This window comes from Buteo buteo, chromosome 10 (assembly GCF_964188355.1).
Source record: "Buteo buteo chromosome 10, bButBut1.hap1.1, whole genome shotgun sequence".
In the NCBI taxonomy this organism is placed as follows: domain Eukaryota; kingdom Metazoa; phylum Chordata; class Aves; order Accipitriformes; family Accipitridae; genus Buteo; species Buteo buteo.
This window is the reverse complement of record NC_134180.1, coordinates 9,184,862-9,198,838: the sequence shown is the minus strand read 5'-3', so window position 1 is coordinate 9,198,838 and position 13,977 is coordinate 9,184,862. Positions and strand designations below refer to the sequence as shown.

Here is a 13,977-nt window from a genome sequence, read left to right as displayed (position 1 = left end):
AAAACAGGTCAAATGAGGAGGCAGGCCAAGGACCTGAGCTTAAATGCATTTCCCAAGCAGCAGAGGTCATTTCCCAGCAGCATTTCTCCCAGCTGTTTCTCATTCCCAGCTTCTCCCCGTGGGTTGAGCCCAGGTTGCAGCTGCAGTGGGTCAGGGCTGCCCCCCAGCACAGGGAGCCCAGCCCCAGGGAGGCAGGAGGGCTGCAGAGCCCAGTGCTGCCCTCAGCACCCCAGCAGTGTCAGTCGAGCATGAATATTATCATTAATTTTTTCTCAGTTCCCAAGGCGCCCTGGGGGTAAGAATCCCTGCACGCAGCTGGACTGGGTTAGCAATCTTGGCCTTTAGCTGCACACGTAGTGAGAGGGACGTGAGCCGTATGGAAACACATCTCATGTGATTTCTGGCGCTTTATTCGGGCCGAAGCCATGAAGGCGAAAACCACAGAGCGGGAAGCAGTGCGATACAGCTGCTACCTCCCCATCGGCCGGCACAGGGGCTGGCAGAGCGCTGCAAAGTGCTGGATAAGGTGTTTGCGGTATTTGAAATGGCTCAGTGCATCCCCTTTGCTGGGGAGCTTCCTTCAAAAACATAGTTAAATAATATTTTATATCATTTATTTGCAGGCCATCTTAAAAAAAAAAATCACAGATGTACACACATGCACATGCAAACACATACAAATTTGCCTGCATATGTGTGTTGTTATGCACGTGTATCCATTGCAGTGCACGCAACAGAAAGCTCAGCATCCATACACCTATACATTCACATCCACCTGCCCAAGTACTTGTCTTCATAGGGCCACTCATGCACGTATGTACATGCCCTAAGGCCACCCCAAAGGCTGTTTGGTCCTGCAGGAGCGGGGACCCCCAGCTGCAGGAGGAGACAGAACGGCTGAGCGACGATGCCACCCCACCGAGCCGCTGCTGGGAACACGCCGGGTCCCAGGGCAGAATGGGTTTTTTCCACCAAATAAATCCACCCCCCCATCCCGGCTCATGGAAACCTGGCCCTGGAGCAAGTATGTGTCACACCCTGGGGGGGGCCAGCACCAGCCCCCACGTTTTTCCCCAGAGCTCAAATCTTTGCTGCTTCCAAATTCGCAGCCTCTGCCCTGGGAAACTTTGGTCGTGGTTTATAGGAAGCAACCGCAGCCGGCCATGCCCAAAGGCAGTCACGGGAAGCTTCGGCTCCTCTTTCTCAACACCACGTTGTGGGCTGGGGTTTTCTACCCCCCCAAGGCTTTAAAGGTTTTGTTACTTTACCACTGGGTTTGGCCAGCAAATGCAGAGGACACGCTGGACGCAAGAGTGGTTTTGTTGACCAAGTTTTCTCTTTGTGAAGCATCTCAGACTTGTAGAGATGAAACTACGCTGCCAATGGGTTACTCCGGTACCAGAGCTGTGAAGTCTGAGCGCTACCGCCAAGACTGAGACTTGGCCTGGGCCATCCATTTCCATGCATGGTACATCAAGGATAGATGTAGCCCCAAATTTCCTTCTAAAGAAAGTTCAAAAAGATTTTCATTCTAAATTTTTCTTACTTGTTTTGTTAGCCAATTTAAATATTTTTTTTAATGGAGAACCAGTTTTAAATTAACCTCAAGGTGTGCAAGACAAAATATTCTTTTTTTTTTCAGTTAAAAACTGCAGTTAAAAAAACAAATAAATTTGTTTCTACCTGCTTCTAGACTGTTTTGCTGCTCTCACAGAGTCTTTCATGCTGGATAATTTAAATACTTCCTTGACACCCTTCAGCTCATTTCTTCCCTCTGACATGCACTAAGATCAGGTATACATGCAGACTGCTGCTGTTCCGAACTGCCTGCCTTGTAAGACAAGGCCACGCTTAATGAAATAGTGAACAAAAGACAACGGGAAATTTAAACTAACTTCCTCCGGTTAGGTGGATGACAACTGTAGGGAATAGGGATGGAGAAGAGTCAATGTATTTTACAATGAACAGTGATCCTTGGACTCTGCACGGTTGTATTAGAAGACACATAAGGTGGTGTTATAAACGCAATTGCTCATAAAAGACTTTTTAATGGCAGCAGCTGGCTTGTGCTAATAGGAATACCTTAGGACCTAAGTGCTCCTGAGCTACAGTCACCTGGGATGCTAACTCCTCCTTGGCAGGCCACTCTCCTCCGCCCGCTGACGCAGGCCAGTTAATTTTGGCTTCCAAAGCGCACTTTAAATAGAAAGAATGCAGCTTAAAAGCACGTTTTATTTGGTTTTTATTTGGGATGTGAACATCTCTGAGCTACACTTGGATGTTCCCCTCCCTGCACGGCTTGTGCCGCAGGCAGCCCTCCAGCGCTCCTGCGGTGCCCGGAGGTGCACACACCCCGCACCATCCTCTGCCTTCCCAAAGCATCCCGCAGGGACACGGGGGACTGCTCAGACCTCAGAGACAGCACATGCTGCAAAGAGGTGAGATGTTTTCTAATAACCCTGCTTATACCAGATACTTTCTCCCTCGTAAATGAATTCAGTCATCAGCTGAGTTATTGATAAAAATCAAATATTATTGATGGCAGCAATCCAAAAGCAGTTTTCACAAACAGCAGCCCTCACATGAATCCTCCCGTGCTTTTAAGACAATGGTGTCTTACTGATATTAAATAGGTATTGGGAACTGCCGTCCTGTAAAGTGCTCAGTAAATGGTGAGCAATACAAACAACACCAAACACCCTGACAATTAATATATTCAAAACTTAACTTCTGCTTTCATTCTTGCTGTGAACTGTTCTCTTCAATAAGCCAAATACCATGAAGCTTTACTTTTTACAAGTCTTTCCCTTCCTTTTCTGTTCCTGACATTGCAACTTTTAAAGTGACTGTAAATGCCCTTGAGCCATCCAACATAAGCAGCTTGCTTTAGTATGCTTTGCAAGTCATCCAAAATTAGAATGTAAAAATTAATTGAAAGCCCACAACCAAAAACCCATGTTGTCACAGTATTCTTCTCTTTACATTTTATTTTATAATTACAATATTATGTTAGTAATGAAAACGGACCATTGTGTGTTGTTCACTTCAGTAACACAACGAAGGTGGTTCCAGTTGTAAAAATAAACAATAAATAAGAAAGCAGCTAAAATCTCCCTGTAAATGCAGGTGGGACCCACTGAGGCTCGGAGGTAGAACCAGGATGGGGAAAGTGGCAGAGGACTCCGAATAATGTCCCCAAACTGGTCCTCGGTCCCTTGCTCTGCTCAAACAGCCGTGTAAAGCCCGAGCGATCCTGTGCTCCAGCTAATGCTCAGGAGGGCAAAAGATGGTTCCCTTGGCAGGGAGTGAGTACCAGCGGGATACGGACCTCAGGGTTTGGTCTTTAGGGATGAACAGAGGCACGTGTGGCAGCCCCAGGCTGTCTCAGTAGGAAACGATGCTGAAACCAGGACAGTGGGACATTCCCCGTGACCCAGCACAGGACATCCACGGGCTCTCCATCACCCACCGTGCGGCTGCTGGCACCGATGCTGCCAAATGGGACCCACAGCTTTCTAGGGTGGCTGTGGGACCCAGAAATCCCTGCTCAGAGAGGCTTTCTGAACAGCTCGCCCCACAGGTCTGAGCTGAGGAAATGTCCTGCCGCCCTCCCCCAGGACGCTGAATTCACAGCGCGCATCGCTGTTTCGCTTGGCTCCCCGGCTTTCTGGAAAAGCGCTGTGGCTGCAGATTGGTCTCACTGGCCAAGGGAACATCATGCCCAATTTTAAACCAGGGGAAAGCCCCAGGTTTTCTCTCTCACATGTAAAAAAATAAGGTTTCAATAGGATCACTCACCAAAGTGCCTGTTTTACGTCGCTATTCTCTGTCTAGGACAAGCTGCTAGTCTATGTGCCGAGATGCCATCCACATCTACAAGGGGAGAAAGGAAACAGCTCGGACTGCAAAGCATCCTTTTACTGTCATCAATGGTCCTCCGAGCTCACGGGGAAACCTGCCATCTTAGACCCCTCTAGCAGCCCTTGCCGGACTGCAGCTCTTGCTGCTGCTGTTCGCGTACCTTGCTCCATGGTCATGTTACAGATCTGTCTGATTCTCTCTCTTAAGTTATCATACGGAAAAGGTGGGAGGCATGCTAGGTGCTACAATATCTAAAATAATTTAATTTACAAGCTCCTCAGAGCAAGGGATGTGTGTATGCTTTCAGCAGTGCTCTTCTAATAAATATATATATAAAATAATAATAATAATGATAAAATAAATAACAATAATAGTAATAAAAATTTATGCATGTGACCTAAGATTATGTGCAATCTAAAGGTCATGTAGCTTAAGCGAGGGATAAAAATGTCACTGCTAGGGATATGCTCTACTGGAAGAAGGCATAAAGCTTTGATACAGAGCATGCGTAGGAAACGGCAGAAGAAGGATCTTAGGATCAGGAGAAGGCAGGCGCAGGGTCCCTCCAGCTGAAAATGCCACGTAGTCTTTGGACTTCTGTTCTGGCCATTCCCTCATAGGCAAAGCCCTGCGGGCAGGTCTGGGGCGGTTGCCCTGGGCACTGCGGGAATTGCAGGCTCCTGATACTGCAGGTCAGAGGCAGGGTCCCGAGAGCAGGGGGGACCTCTCTGGTTACAGATGCTCAGGGGAATCCGGTCTCTTTTTCCCGGGCTTGCCAGTCAAATCCGATTTCTTTCTGTCCCTGTGGTGGTGCAGGTCTCTGGCCATGCTGCAAGGGGAGGCATCGGGTTCCCACCCGTTCCACTCCTCCGGGGAGGGAGGACCTCTCTTCCCAGCAGCGCGGTGGGAAGCAGGAAGCGCTTGAGGTCCTGGGGATCCTGCAAAAATGCCAGGACTTCAGCCGAAACCCCACCGTGCGGACCTCAGCCCTCGCAAACCGTCTCCCAACCTCCGCCTGGTCCGCCGGCTGGTCCCCCCGCGGTGAATTCGGGCTGGGGTCAGGTATGCGACCGCTTGCTCATGCCACAGCTGGTGGCCTGCTTGGTCATGTCCTGGTAGGAGGCGGACTTCAGGAACCGGGGGTAGGAGTCCTTCTCCATCAAAGTGCGGGTCTTGGCCTGGGCTTCGTTGAAGCAAGCGGAGGTGGCACCCGAGAGGTTCTTACGGGTGATCTCCCTGGTTTCGTGGTCGATATTCACCTGCAAGGAAGCAGTGTCCACAAACATTAACTTGGCGTTAACTCCCCTCCCATGGGGGCGAAAACTGTTTTCTCCATCTTCAGATGAGGGTGAAGATGCTCACAAGCCTTTATAACCCTTCATGTTGGTAGACCACGCGATGTTAGAAATGAAAGCTCTCATGAGCAAGAACATATCTTCCCACTGAGGTGAGAGCACTTTAATAAAACCCACCAGGATATTTTATTCCTTTCCCACCCTGTTTGATGCCACAGGACAGAGGCAGAAAATGCTCTCACCTCCCTGGGCGCCTCATTTTGGACAAACTCCTCGAAGATCCTGTTTGCCTTGGAGGCCAGCTTGGTTTTCGACCGGGTCTTTTTGAAGTCCTCGCACGCCAGCCAGAAGTCAAGGTTCTCCTCGCTGAACTCCGTCTTCAGGAAGGTGTGGAAGGCTGTCACCCCACCTGGGGAGGGGAGAGAAGAACAGTTAATGGGGCAGAAGGGGGAGAAGAGGAGGACCACTGCCAGACGCAGTGCTGCCGGGTGAGCATCGCCCTGGGAGCTCAGACCATGACATATGCAGATTTCCTTTCCCTCCAGGCAAATTCCACCCTCTGAGACGCTGCTAATTGGCCTCTAGACTCCAATAAAATCCTTTCCCACAGACAAGTAATCCTCTGTTTTATTTATCTGACCTTTCTGTAATGAGGCTTCAGAGTATTTTCTTTACAGCTTTGGAAAAGGGCTAATTCTACCTAAGGAGAAATCCACTGACGTATCAGTATGCCTGCAGGAACCGAGCAGCGATGGCTTTATTTTTATTTCTCAGCTGAGATCTAGGGAGAATGAGATGCTGAGGAGTATGGGAGAGTAATTGCAGCAAGGATTTCAGAGCCAGACTGGGGGCATGCATTAAGTTACAAAGCCAGAGATGCTTGTTAGCTATCACAACACGTGAGGAAGGCTGGAAAAAAAAATACACTTAGGCCCAAACTAGCACTATGGAAGGATTTTCTCTTGCTGTGGAATAGCTTTTAAGATGGGCACCTAATTTTGTATTAAAATTTGGCACTTCTAACATTGTGTGCCTGCTGTAAAGCCCAGCGTAAGGAAGAGATTACATGTGGGACTCAAAAAGAGGTCCCTTCTCTGGGTCAGAGGTACCATCTGCATGGAGGCTAGGGAGGCAGCACCTTACAGGAACCCTGCTCATCACCATACGCATAGCAAATATCAGAGAGGAAAATGGCTAGTGTAACTCAGTAAAGCTGCTGAATTCCTTCTCCCTGTGGAAAAGCCATCCCCAGAGGCCCAGGACAGACAAAGGGCAGCAATGCAGTTTTCTGAGCAACAAAAGCCCCTGGGAAGGTGGCTGCGTTGCTGTGCAAAGAGCACGGAGAGCAGACACGCTGCCTTCTCCCGAGTGCAGAGAAGGGGACGGTCACGGCATGGCATGACGTTCCCCCGATGGACTGCTGCACACGGGATGCCCATGAGGATGCTCCTCTCCTGAGGCAGCAGCAAGGCATTGCGAGACAGTGCTTGTGTCCCCCAAAAAACACCCAGCCAGAAGAAATGGGTACAGCTTTGCGAGCCAGGCAATCGTCCCGTGCATCAGCTCTGTCAGGGCAGGAAAGGGGCCTCTTTCTAAATCCTAAACCATCTCATCTGAGGAGGAGACAAGATTTCCTCGTACACTGGCTGCAGGTGCACAGTCACCCCCTTGCTCATCCAAGCATGCTCATCCCACGCATTCTCACTAAGAGAAGAAAACAAGATCCTACTCACTTTTACTCTTCAGGAGCTGGTCGAAGGACTCCCTCCATTCAAGTACCTCCCGTGAGGAGTCTCTGGAAAAGACAAAAGGGAGTAAGGCTCGCCATCCCACCGAGAACAATTCTCCTGCCCAGCGGCAAAGGATGGGAGCACTTCAGTCGAGCGGCCCCGTTGATGAGAGACAGTGCAAGAAGGGAGGCAGCGGCACTCGGTAGGAAATGAAAGCGAGACCCCAGTATCCATTACCTGTGGGCTCCCTTTCCTTTCTCCCTTTCTTTTACCTTCCCTGATGGCTCATCAGACCTCAGCTCCATAGTGCAGCTTTGGCCAGGTAGGCTCTCTAGAGGATACTCAGAAGAGCCCTTTTCTGCTGGTACAAGCCCAGCAGAACCTCCTCTGCAAGAAGACACCCTGCCTTCAGCAGCGATATTTAGTATTTTGTTTTCAATGCCGCCTGCATTCCCCAGGGGTCCCAGGCACTGAGCTGAGACACCAGGAACTGCGGGAGCCCTCTGGGTTTCTTGCCTATCACTAAGGCCCTGCTCTCTTGTGCCTAATGCCAGAGCATCATTTCCCCCATCTGATTTTATAACTGGTGGAGCTGGGAAGTGATCCGCCTTCCCTGCCTGTCGGGGTGGGACCACGGGGAGGGTGAGCTGCGTTCTGTCCTCTCCGCTGTGCAGATGGGCAGGAGCATCCCCCAGGACAGGCTGGTCCACGGGGACCTGTCCTGGGCTGAACGTGGGACAAGGCACTGCTTGGCTTACCTCCGCCTGGAGCCCAGCTGCAGCTTGCTGGAAGTCCCGATCCTGTGTCCCAGCTCTGGTTTATGAAGCAGGATCCCTAAGCGGGTCTTCAGATCCTTGGCTCTGGAAGGGAAGAAGGGGGAGGTGGGATTGATTGCTGGACCACCGGACTGCTGCCACCACCCCCCCACGCACCTCGCAGGAGCTGCACCCCACAGACCCGACACAGCTCGGAGGGACAGCCCTTGCTCCTCAGCTTCAGCTGCTTATTTGCCTTCTGCTGTATGAAATAAATGCTCCCCCAATTGCTTTTTCTGCTCCCTGGCAACCACGCTCAGCAGTGCATTAAGCCCAGGGGAAATGTTTCCTCCTGCTCGCTTCCCAGGTAGCGCCGCATGCATTTATAAAGCTCGGTGAGCTTTTTCCTCTGGGGCAGGTAGCAAAGCAGCTGCTGAGCGCCCAGCTGAAGCCCCCGCAGGCCCCCCCAACCCAGCTCCCTGGAGCTAACCTGCCTCCTTTCCCCGTCCCCCTCTCGCAGCAGCGCTACGCCGCTCTCAAAGCCCTGGAAAAACACAGCGATTGCTTTCTGCTCAGCGGAGCGGGAGCGTCTCCCTGCTGCGAGGCTGCTGCAGCAGGGCTGACGCCCCCCTGCTTTTTTGGGGGGTACCCCCGAGCCACCAGGAGCCTACCACCACGCCGTGGCGATGGCTGCGCTCCCCAGCGGCACCATCCACCTACCCCATGCCTTCGAGACCCAGCGAGCCCGGTGGCGGCACGATGCTCCCGTGCCAGAGACCCTCTGCGAGAGCCTGGGATGCCACTGCCCGTCACCGTGGCTCTGCGGCGGTGGCACGGAGGCACCTCCCCGCCGGGAGGTCTCTGCGGCAATACGGCAGGAGCTGCTGCTAAATCGGCTCCTCTCCCCGGGGTCCACCCGAGGCGACGCGCGGCCCCGCTGCTATTTGTGTGCTGCTGCTCATTCAGGCATCCCAAGGCGCTCGTACAAAAATAAGTGTTTAAATGTCAAGCCGGCAAACGTGGGGCTTTGTAGCCATGTTTGGCAGGAGGAGCAACGTGTCACTTACTTAACGTTTTAACCGTGTTGACAAAAATAGTCCTGCTGCTGTCAACTTGCAGCAGAGACGGAGCCAGAGAAACAAGGCTCGTGTGTTTGTATGCCCACACACACGCAGGGCAGCCCTGTCCCGCCTCCTCTCCCTCTGCATGTTTTACCTCTGTGTTGCCCTCCCGGGGAGCAGAACGGCCGCAGCCAAAATAAAATCACTCGGGCCATCCTTCGCTGTGCGTTTCCTTGCGGTCTGCACCCCACTTTGTACCGAAACATCAGAGGCCGGCCCAGCCGTTCCGAAGTTAGGTGCATCTTTTCCAGCTAACCCTCCGCATCCCAGAGCTGTGGCGTGGCGAAGCCTCTTACCTTTCCAGGCAAGTGATGGGGAGCGCAGCTAAGCCCCGGCACATGCTGAGAGCTGGGCACCCAGGCATCCAGCAACTCATCGGGTCCTTACGGTGGTGGCGGGGATGTGCAACAGGCAGCTGTGGCACCACCTGCGCCCACGGTCGTGTGCCATCGGCTGGAAAAGCGGCGAGGAGCCGGGCTTTATATCGGGTGGGAGGCGGGAGAGCTGGGAGGGGGACCCAGCATCGCTCCAGCCTCCAGCCAACCAAAACTGCTCTGGCAGCGCCCGGTGAAGATAACGGCTTAGGTAGGTTTCTTTTGTGCTGTTAGGGGAGGGGGGAGTGGGAGGCCCAGGCTTGTCCTCGAGCATCACAGTCATAACTGCTTCCTCGATAACAGGAAAAAACAGGCTCATTTCCACCGACGTGTGGAGCCTGCTGAGTAACCACCGGCGGGGGGGGGTACGCAGATAGGGAGAGCGAGAGGGACAGGACAGACGCCGTAATGCACGGCAAATTCGTCAGCTCCGTCCTGCTGCCCGAGGACTTCCAATCCTCCCGGTGCTGCAAGGGTTGGTGTGGCGGCATCACAGCAGCGTGCTTTTCCCCAGGTGTTTTAAGCAGGGGATGCCAGTCCCCAGCAGAATCAGGCTGCTTTGCAGCATCCCAGGGGGGAAATCTAAAGCCTGGGGGAAGGGTTTGCACTCCCCAGAGCGATACAATATGCCCCTTTTGAACTGCAGATAGAACAGAAGGCTGTAATGTTTCCACACACCCCCAAATTACACTGCCGGTCCACAGCTAGAATAAATAAGGACCAATGTCTGGCCCCACATGCTGGCAGAAGTTGCACTTCATCACAAATTCTCTGCTGGGTCTATGGTGGGAGAAGGGAAAGGCGCGTGCATCAAAGAAAGTCCAAGCAAAGCATGGGAAAGCATCTGATAAAGGTGGATTCTAATGAGAACTGAAGACGGAAAGAAGACACTAAAAGCGGGGGAGAGGCTGGAGACTGGAGGGGAAGGACTGAACCAGCAAAACAGAAGGATAAAAAGAAGGAGTTGAACCAGTGTCAGACACTGCACACCAGCGAACCCCAAGGTCTGGTGCAACAAGCGGAGAGGTTCGTGATGGCCAACAGGTCCCACATACCAAGGTCAGGCTCGCGCAGGGTCCCGGAGAGCTGCCCTCCCTGCAATTCCCCAGTTGGTGGCTCTGGGAGGGAACTTACCACAGTGGGGGGAGCAAACCTAAACCCTCCTGCCCAGGGCAAAGGCAAGAGCTGCCATCTCCACTCCTCATCCTCTTCCTTCCTCCCCCCTCAGTCCCTGCTATTACCAGCTCCACAGCCAGCACAGCCATTTTTCCAGAGCTCAGGTTGTCTCCTACCCTTGCTGCCTGGATTAATCACACACAGAACCCTGCCAGAGCATCTTGCCCGTGGGAGATGAGCCGTGCCAGGGGAGGTGGCAGCATGCAGCCATTTCTGCCCTGGGCCAGGGAGAAAGGCTTCTGTCAAGCTGCCTTCAGGGAGCAAAAGCACAAGGATATCAGGATGGGAGACCTTTGGAGAAGCACTAGGCACCTCAGCTCCTTTGAACTGTAGCAGGGACTCCTGTCTTTCTCCCACCACTTAGAAAAAGCCACTGAATTTTCTTGCCCACAGCTAGTCAGAAAAGATGCATCAGGACTAATGACTGAACACACATTTTTAGTTCCTGTCTCGGCTTTAATGCTAAGAGCAGCCTCTTTTCCAACAGCTCTGGTTTTTTTCACTTGAATAAACAAGTTTAAGGCTGCTTGGTTAGCAGATATTCAGCTTCAGATAAATGTTTGGAGCTACAGAAAGCTCTTCTTCATGTCTTCCCTGTGCCTTAAAACCATGATTAGAGCTGTGATCCTTGCTGTGGATTTAAGGAAAGAAGGGGAAGAGTAAGGGTGAGAGGGCTGTAAGATTGCCTTTGTCTGTACAGATGCTAAGAAGGTCTGTGCATGCCCACAGCATGGACACCACTTGATCTAACGCAGGTTTTGGAGGTCCTTGGCCACATCAGCTTGGTGCTCCACCCCAGCTCACTGCCACTCTGGGAGCACTGGTGTCGCAGCAGCGGTGCCATGCTGACGTGGGTATGGGCTCCTGGTACCCACAGGAGAGGGTCACACCCAGGTATTTTGGCACTGGCCACGCACATATATGCTTTGCACTCACCTCCCAGCTGTAGTGGCTGGCCAACAACAACAGTCATGGGCCTGGGGCAGTAACAGCCCTTCTCCTCCATTTTCTGTATCTTCCCTCTGTCTCCTCCCTGGTTCTCTGCACAGATGCAGTGCTCTGTGATGCCCTGGTTTTGTTTTGTCTCATCATTTTGGGGCACGCCCAGTGTTAAGCAGGACTTCATCTGTGTCCTTTTTCCCTTTAAAACCGTGCTCACGCATTGCAGACCGTCCTCCCACCTACAGATTTGCAGAGTCAATAGGATGCCCTGGTGACTCTCCCCGGTGCTTGAGGCATCCCCCAAGCAGGTTAAGCTGAGAGGAAAACCTCCAGGAGGCTGAGCACATGTTACAGACACACAGGACAGATGACTTCTGGCAGCAAGTCCGTGGTCCCCGAGACAGCCGCTATGCTGGGAGCCACATGCTGCTTGAAGCAGCCAGGGAAATGTAACCGTATGGCAAAAACGCAGCCAGGACGTCAGCAACAGCCACGGCCTGTGGGAGAGGAGCACGGGTGGTGCGAGCCAGAGCGGAGAAACTCTGCGCAGCTCTGCCCTGGTGTGACAGCCTGCTCAAACTTCCACTTGGCTTCAGCCCCTGTCTCCCCACTGCTTTTTCCCCCCATAGAAATAAAGTGCATTGGGCAAGTGCGTGTGTGGTTTTACCTTGGGCAAGTGCGTGTGTGGTTTTACCTTGTCCCCTCTGTAGCAGCTTTTGAAGCACTTGGCTCAGGTGAGGCAAAGCTGACAGCAAGGCAGAAGTGAGGAAACACCTGTGGTGGGAGCTTGGTCCCTGCAAGCCCCCATGGGAGGGAGAGACCCCTATAAAACCTCAGTGAGAGGGAAAGAGTCAACCAAAGGCTGTATCTTCTTGGGCACCGCAGTTGCTCAGCCAGAAGATGCGCAAAGCTGTAAGAAATGCCATGCTCACAACAGAGTCCCATGCTTGGGTGTTTGAACCGGTGCGTGGCGCTGGGACATGGCGCAGTGCCAGTACCACCCGTGCGGGTCTGAGCCCAGGCGCAGGAATGGGATCGGGCTGTTCCAGCGATGTCCTCCCCACCAAGGCCAGGACAGACCCTCTGCCTGCTCTGCCGTAGCCACCAGCCCCCTTGCACAAACCATCGGCTGGCAGCTCTGTTCCCTTGGGCAGCTTTTTTAACTCTCCCCTTCGATGGAGTAGGAGATGCTGTTTGAGGATAGGCAGCTCGCCAGCGTGGGATGCAGGGGGTGCAATATTTGATAACACAGAGCTCTTCAGTATGTTTATGCAATAGCCTCCAAGACCGACGATGTACATGTACTCAAATGTCTTTATGCCGCTCTATATCTAATTTAATTACGTGCTTCCTGTCTCATTTAGCTTAGCAGCCTCCCGTGGCTCCAGCTCAGTTGCCTGTATTATCAGTCCTTGTTTTGGAACACAAAAAAAACCTCATCTGTGTCGCAACGCCTGGGGCCGGACTCTCTTCCCGTAACCGTGCTGCAGCTTTGCCGGCATGAAACCCACCTCCCATCCATGGGGACTGGCCCTCTTGGGGTTTCATTTCCACCAGGGAGGTCCGGGCAACCCAGGGAGGGTGCACTGGGAGGACCCTGCACGCTTGGGCTGGGAGATGGCTGGACCGTGGAAGCACCTGCACTGGGAGAGCTGCATCTGCAGCCGCCCGTTGCCAATGCAGCACCAGCTTTTGCAGGGGTACGGGTACCGGCTTTCCCCATCAGAAGCAAAACACAAAACCTCTCAGCCCCAGGTATTGCTGCTGTTGTTTCTGAGTTAGTATTTGTGAAGTGCCAGCAGCCTTGAAAAATAGGAAAATAAAGTTTTCAGCCCCAAAGCTACACAAATGGGGCAGGTAACAGGGAAAGAAGGAGGGACTGGTGAAAGGGTGCAAAATGCCCTTGCACATGTACCCTAAAACACAGCCAGGCTTTCAGGGGAGTTTCTGGTACCAGGTATTTTTATATGGTTTGAGTGGAATAAGAAGGGGAGGATACAGAAAGGGATGGGAAGGGGAGGCACGGAGCAGGAGCAAGAGCAAGCCACGCTGCTGGGGTCTTGCTGCACCACAGAAGAAGCGCTCACCAAAGAGCCTGACAGCTGAGTTCTCCTAAACCGATGGGGAACCACAGAGACGGCAATCAAGAGCAGTAAAACCTGAAGGCAGCACCACACACTCCCTGCACAGCTTCAGCAGAGACTGCTAGAAGCCCAAGTCCCCCAGAGCTGTCTGCATGAAATTAGGGAAATGCTGAATGCAAAGGAGTAGGAGGGAGAGACTTAAAGGCACAGCCCCTTCCTCCACCAGCAAGCTGTTGTTAAGTTCTGGGTGTGTTTAAGGAGAGATGTAGGCAAATGAGATGGAGAAAGGGGTGCTGGCAGGGAATCACCCATGACAGGAGGTTGCGGGGCATTTCCAAGGGGTCCCCAAGGAACCACATTGCAGCTGGGTCTTGGCCACAGGCACAGCTTATGAGACAGGGATGGTCAGGGGCTGCTGCGGGACACCACGCTCGTGTGGTTGCAGGTGAGCTTTGCCCCATCTGTGCCTCCCGGCCCTGGTGCAGGACGGGCAGCTGCCCACGCAGGCAGCGGCGCTTGTCCCTTGGCAGCTCCTGCATGACAACAGGCCCTCACCCTAACCCACGGGGCGTTTAATTGATTCCCAACAAAAGCGCACTCTGCGTTCACATGAAGCACGAGAGGAAATAGCTGCTCTGG

General features: G+C 52.8%; 1 protein-coding gene and 1 long non-coding RNA gene across 4 annotated transcripts in view; one reads left to right on the top strand and one right to left on the bottom strand.

Moving 5' to 3' along the window:
• Positions 1 to 4,270: 4,270 nt before the first annotated feature.
• On the bottom strand, positions 4,271 to 9,634 carry RGS16 (regulator of G protein signaling 16). Of its 2 annotated transcripts, none has more exons than XM_075038516.1 (5): positions 9,059 to 9,634; positions 7,645 to 7,746; positions 6,890 to 6,951; positions 5,399 to 5,565; positions 4,271 to 5,120 (listed from the first exon to the last, which is right to left on the bottom strand). In XM_075038516.1, exons 1-5 carry the CDS (start codon positions 9,136 to 9,138, stop codon positions 4,920 to 4,922), a joined length of 612 nt encoding a protein of 203 aa, XP_074894617.1. In that variant the 5' UTR covers positions 9,139 to 9,634; the 3' UTR covers positions 4,271 to 4,919. The 2 variants fall into 2 exon arrangements, with proteins under 2 accessions (XP_074894617.1, XP_074894618.1); XM_075038517.1 differs by lacking the exon at positions 9,059 to 9,634 and adding an exon at positions 8,362 to 8,563.
• The window catches only part of LOC142035886 (uncharacterized), a 27,828-nt gene continuing 22,728 nt past the window's right edge, over positions 8,878 to 13,977 (top strand). For both annotated transcript variants that reach the window (XR_012651976.1, XR_012651977.1), the window contains exon 1: positions 8,878 to 9,066. This is a non-coding gene — a long non-coding RNA (uncharacterized LOC142035886). The remainder of the gene's footprint in view (positions 9,067 to 13,977) is intronic.

Coding starts and splice junctions, on each gene's coding strand:
- RGS16 (XM_075038516.1), bottom strand. CDS start 9,138: ATGAGTTGCTGGATGCCTGGGTGCCCAGCTCTCAGCATGTGCCGGGGC. Junction 7,747..9,058: donor CCCATCACTTGCCTGGAAAG/GTAAGAGGCTTC, acceptor CTTCCCTTCCAG/AGCCAAGGATCTGAAGACCC. Junction 5,566..6,889: donor CCAGCTCCTGAAGAGTAAAA/GTGAGTAGGATC, acceptor TCCCCTCCCCAG/GTGGGGTGACAGCCTTCCAC.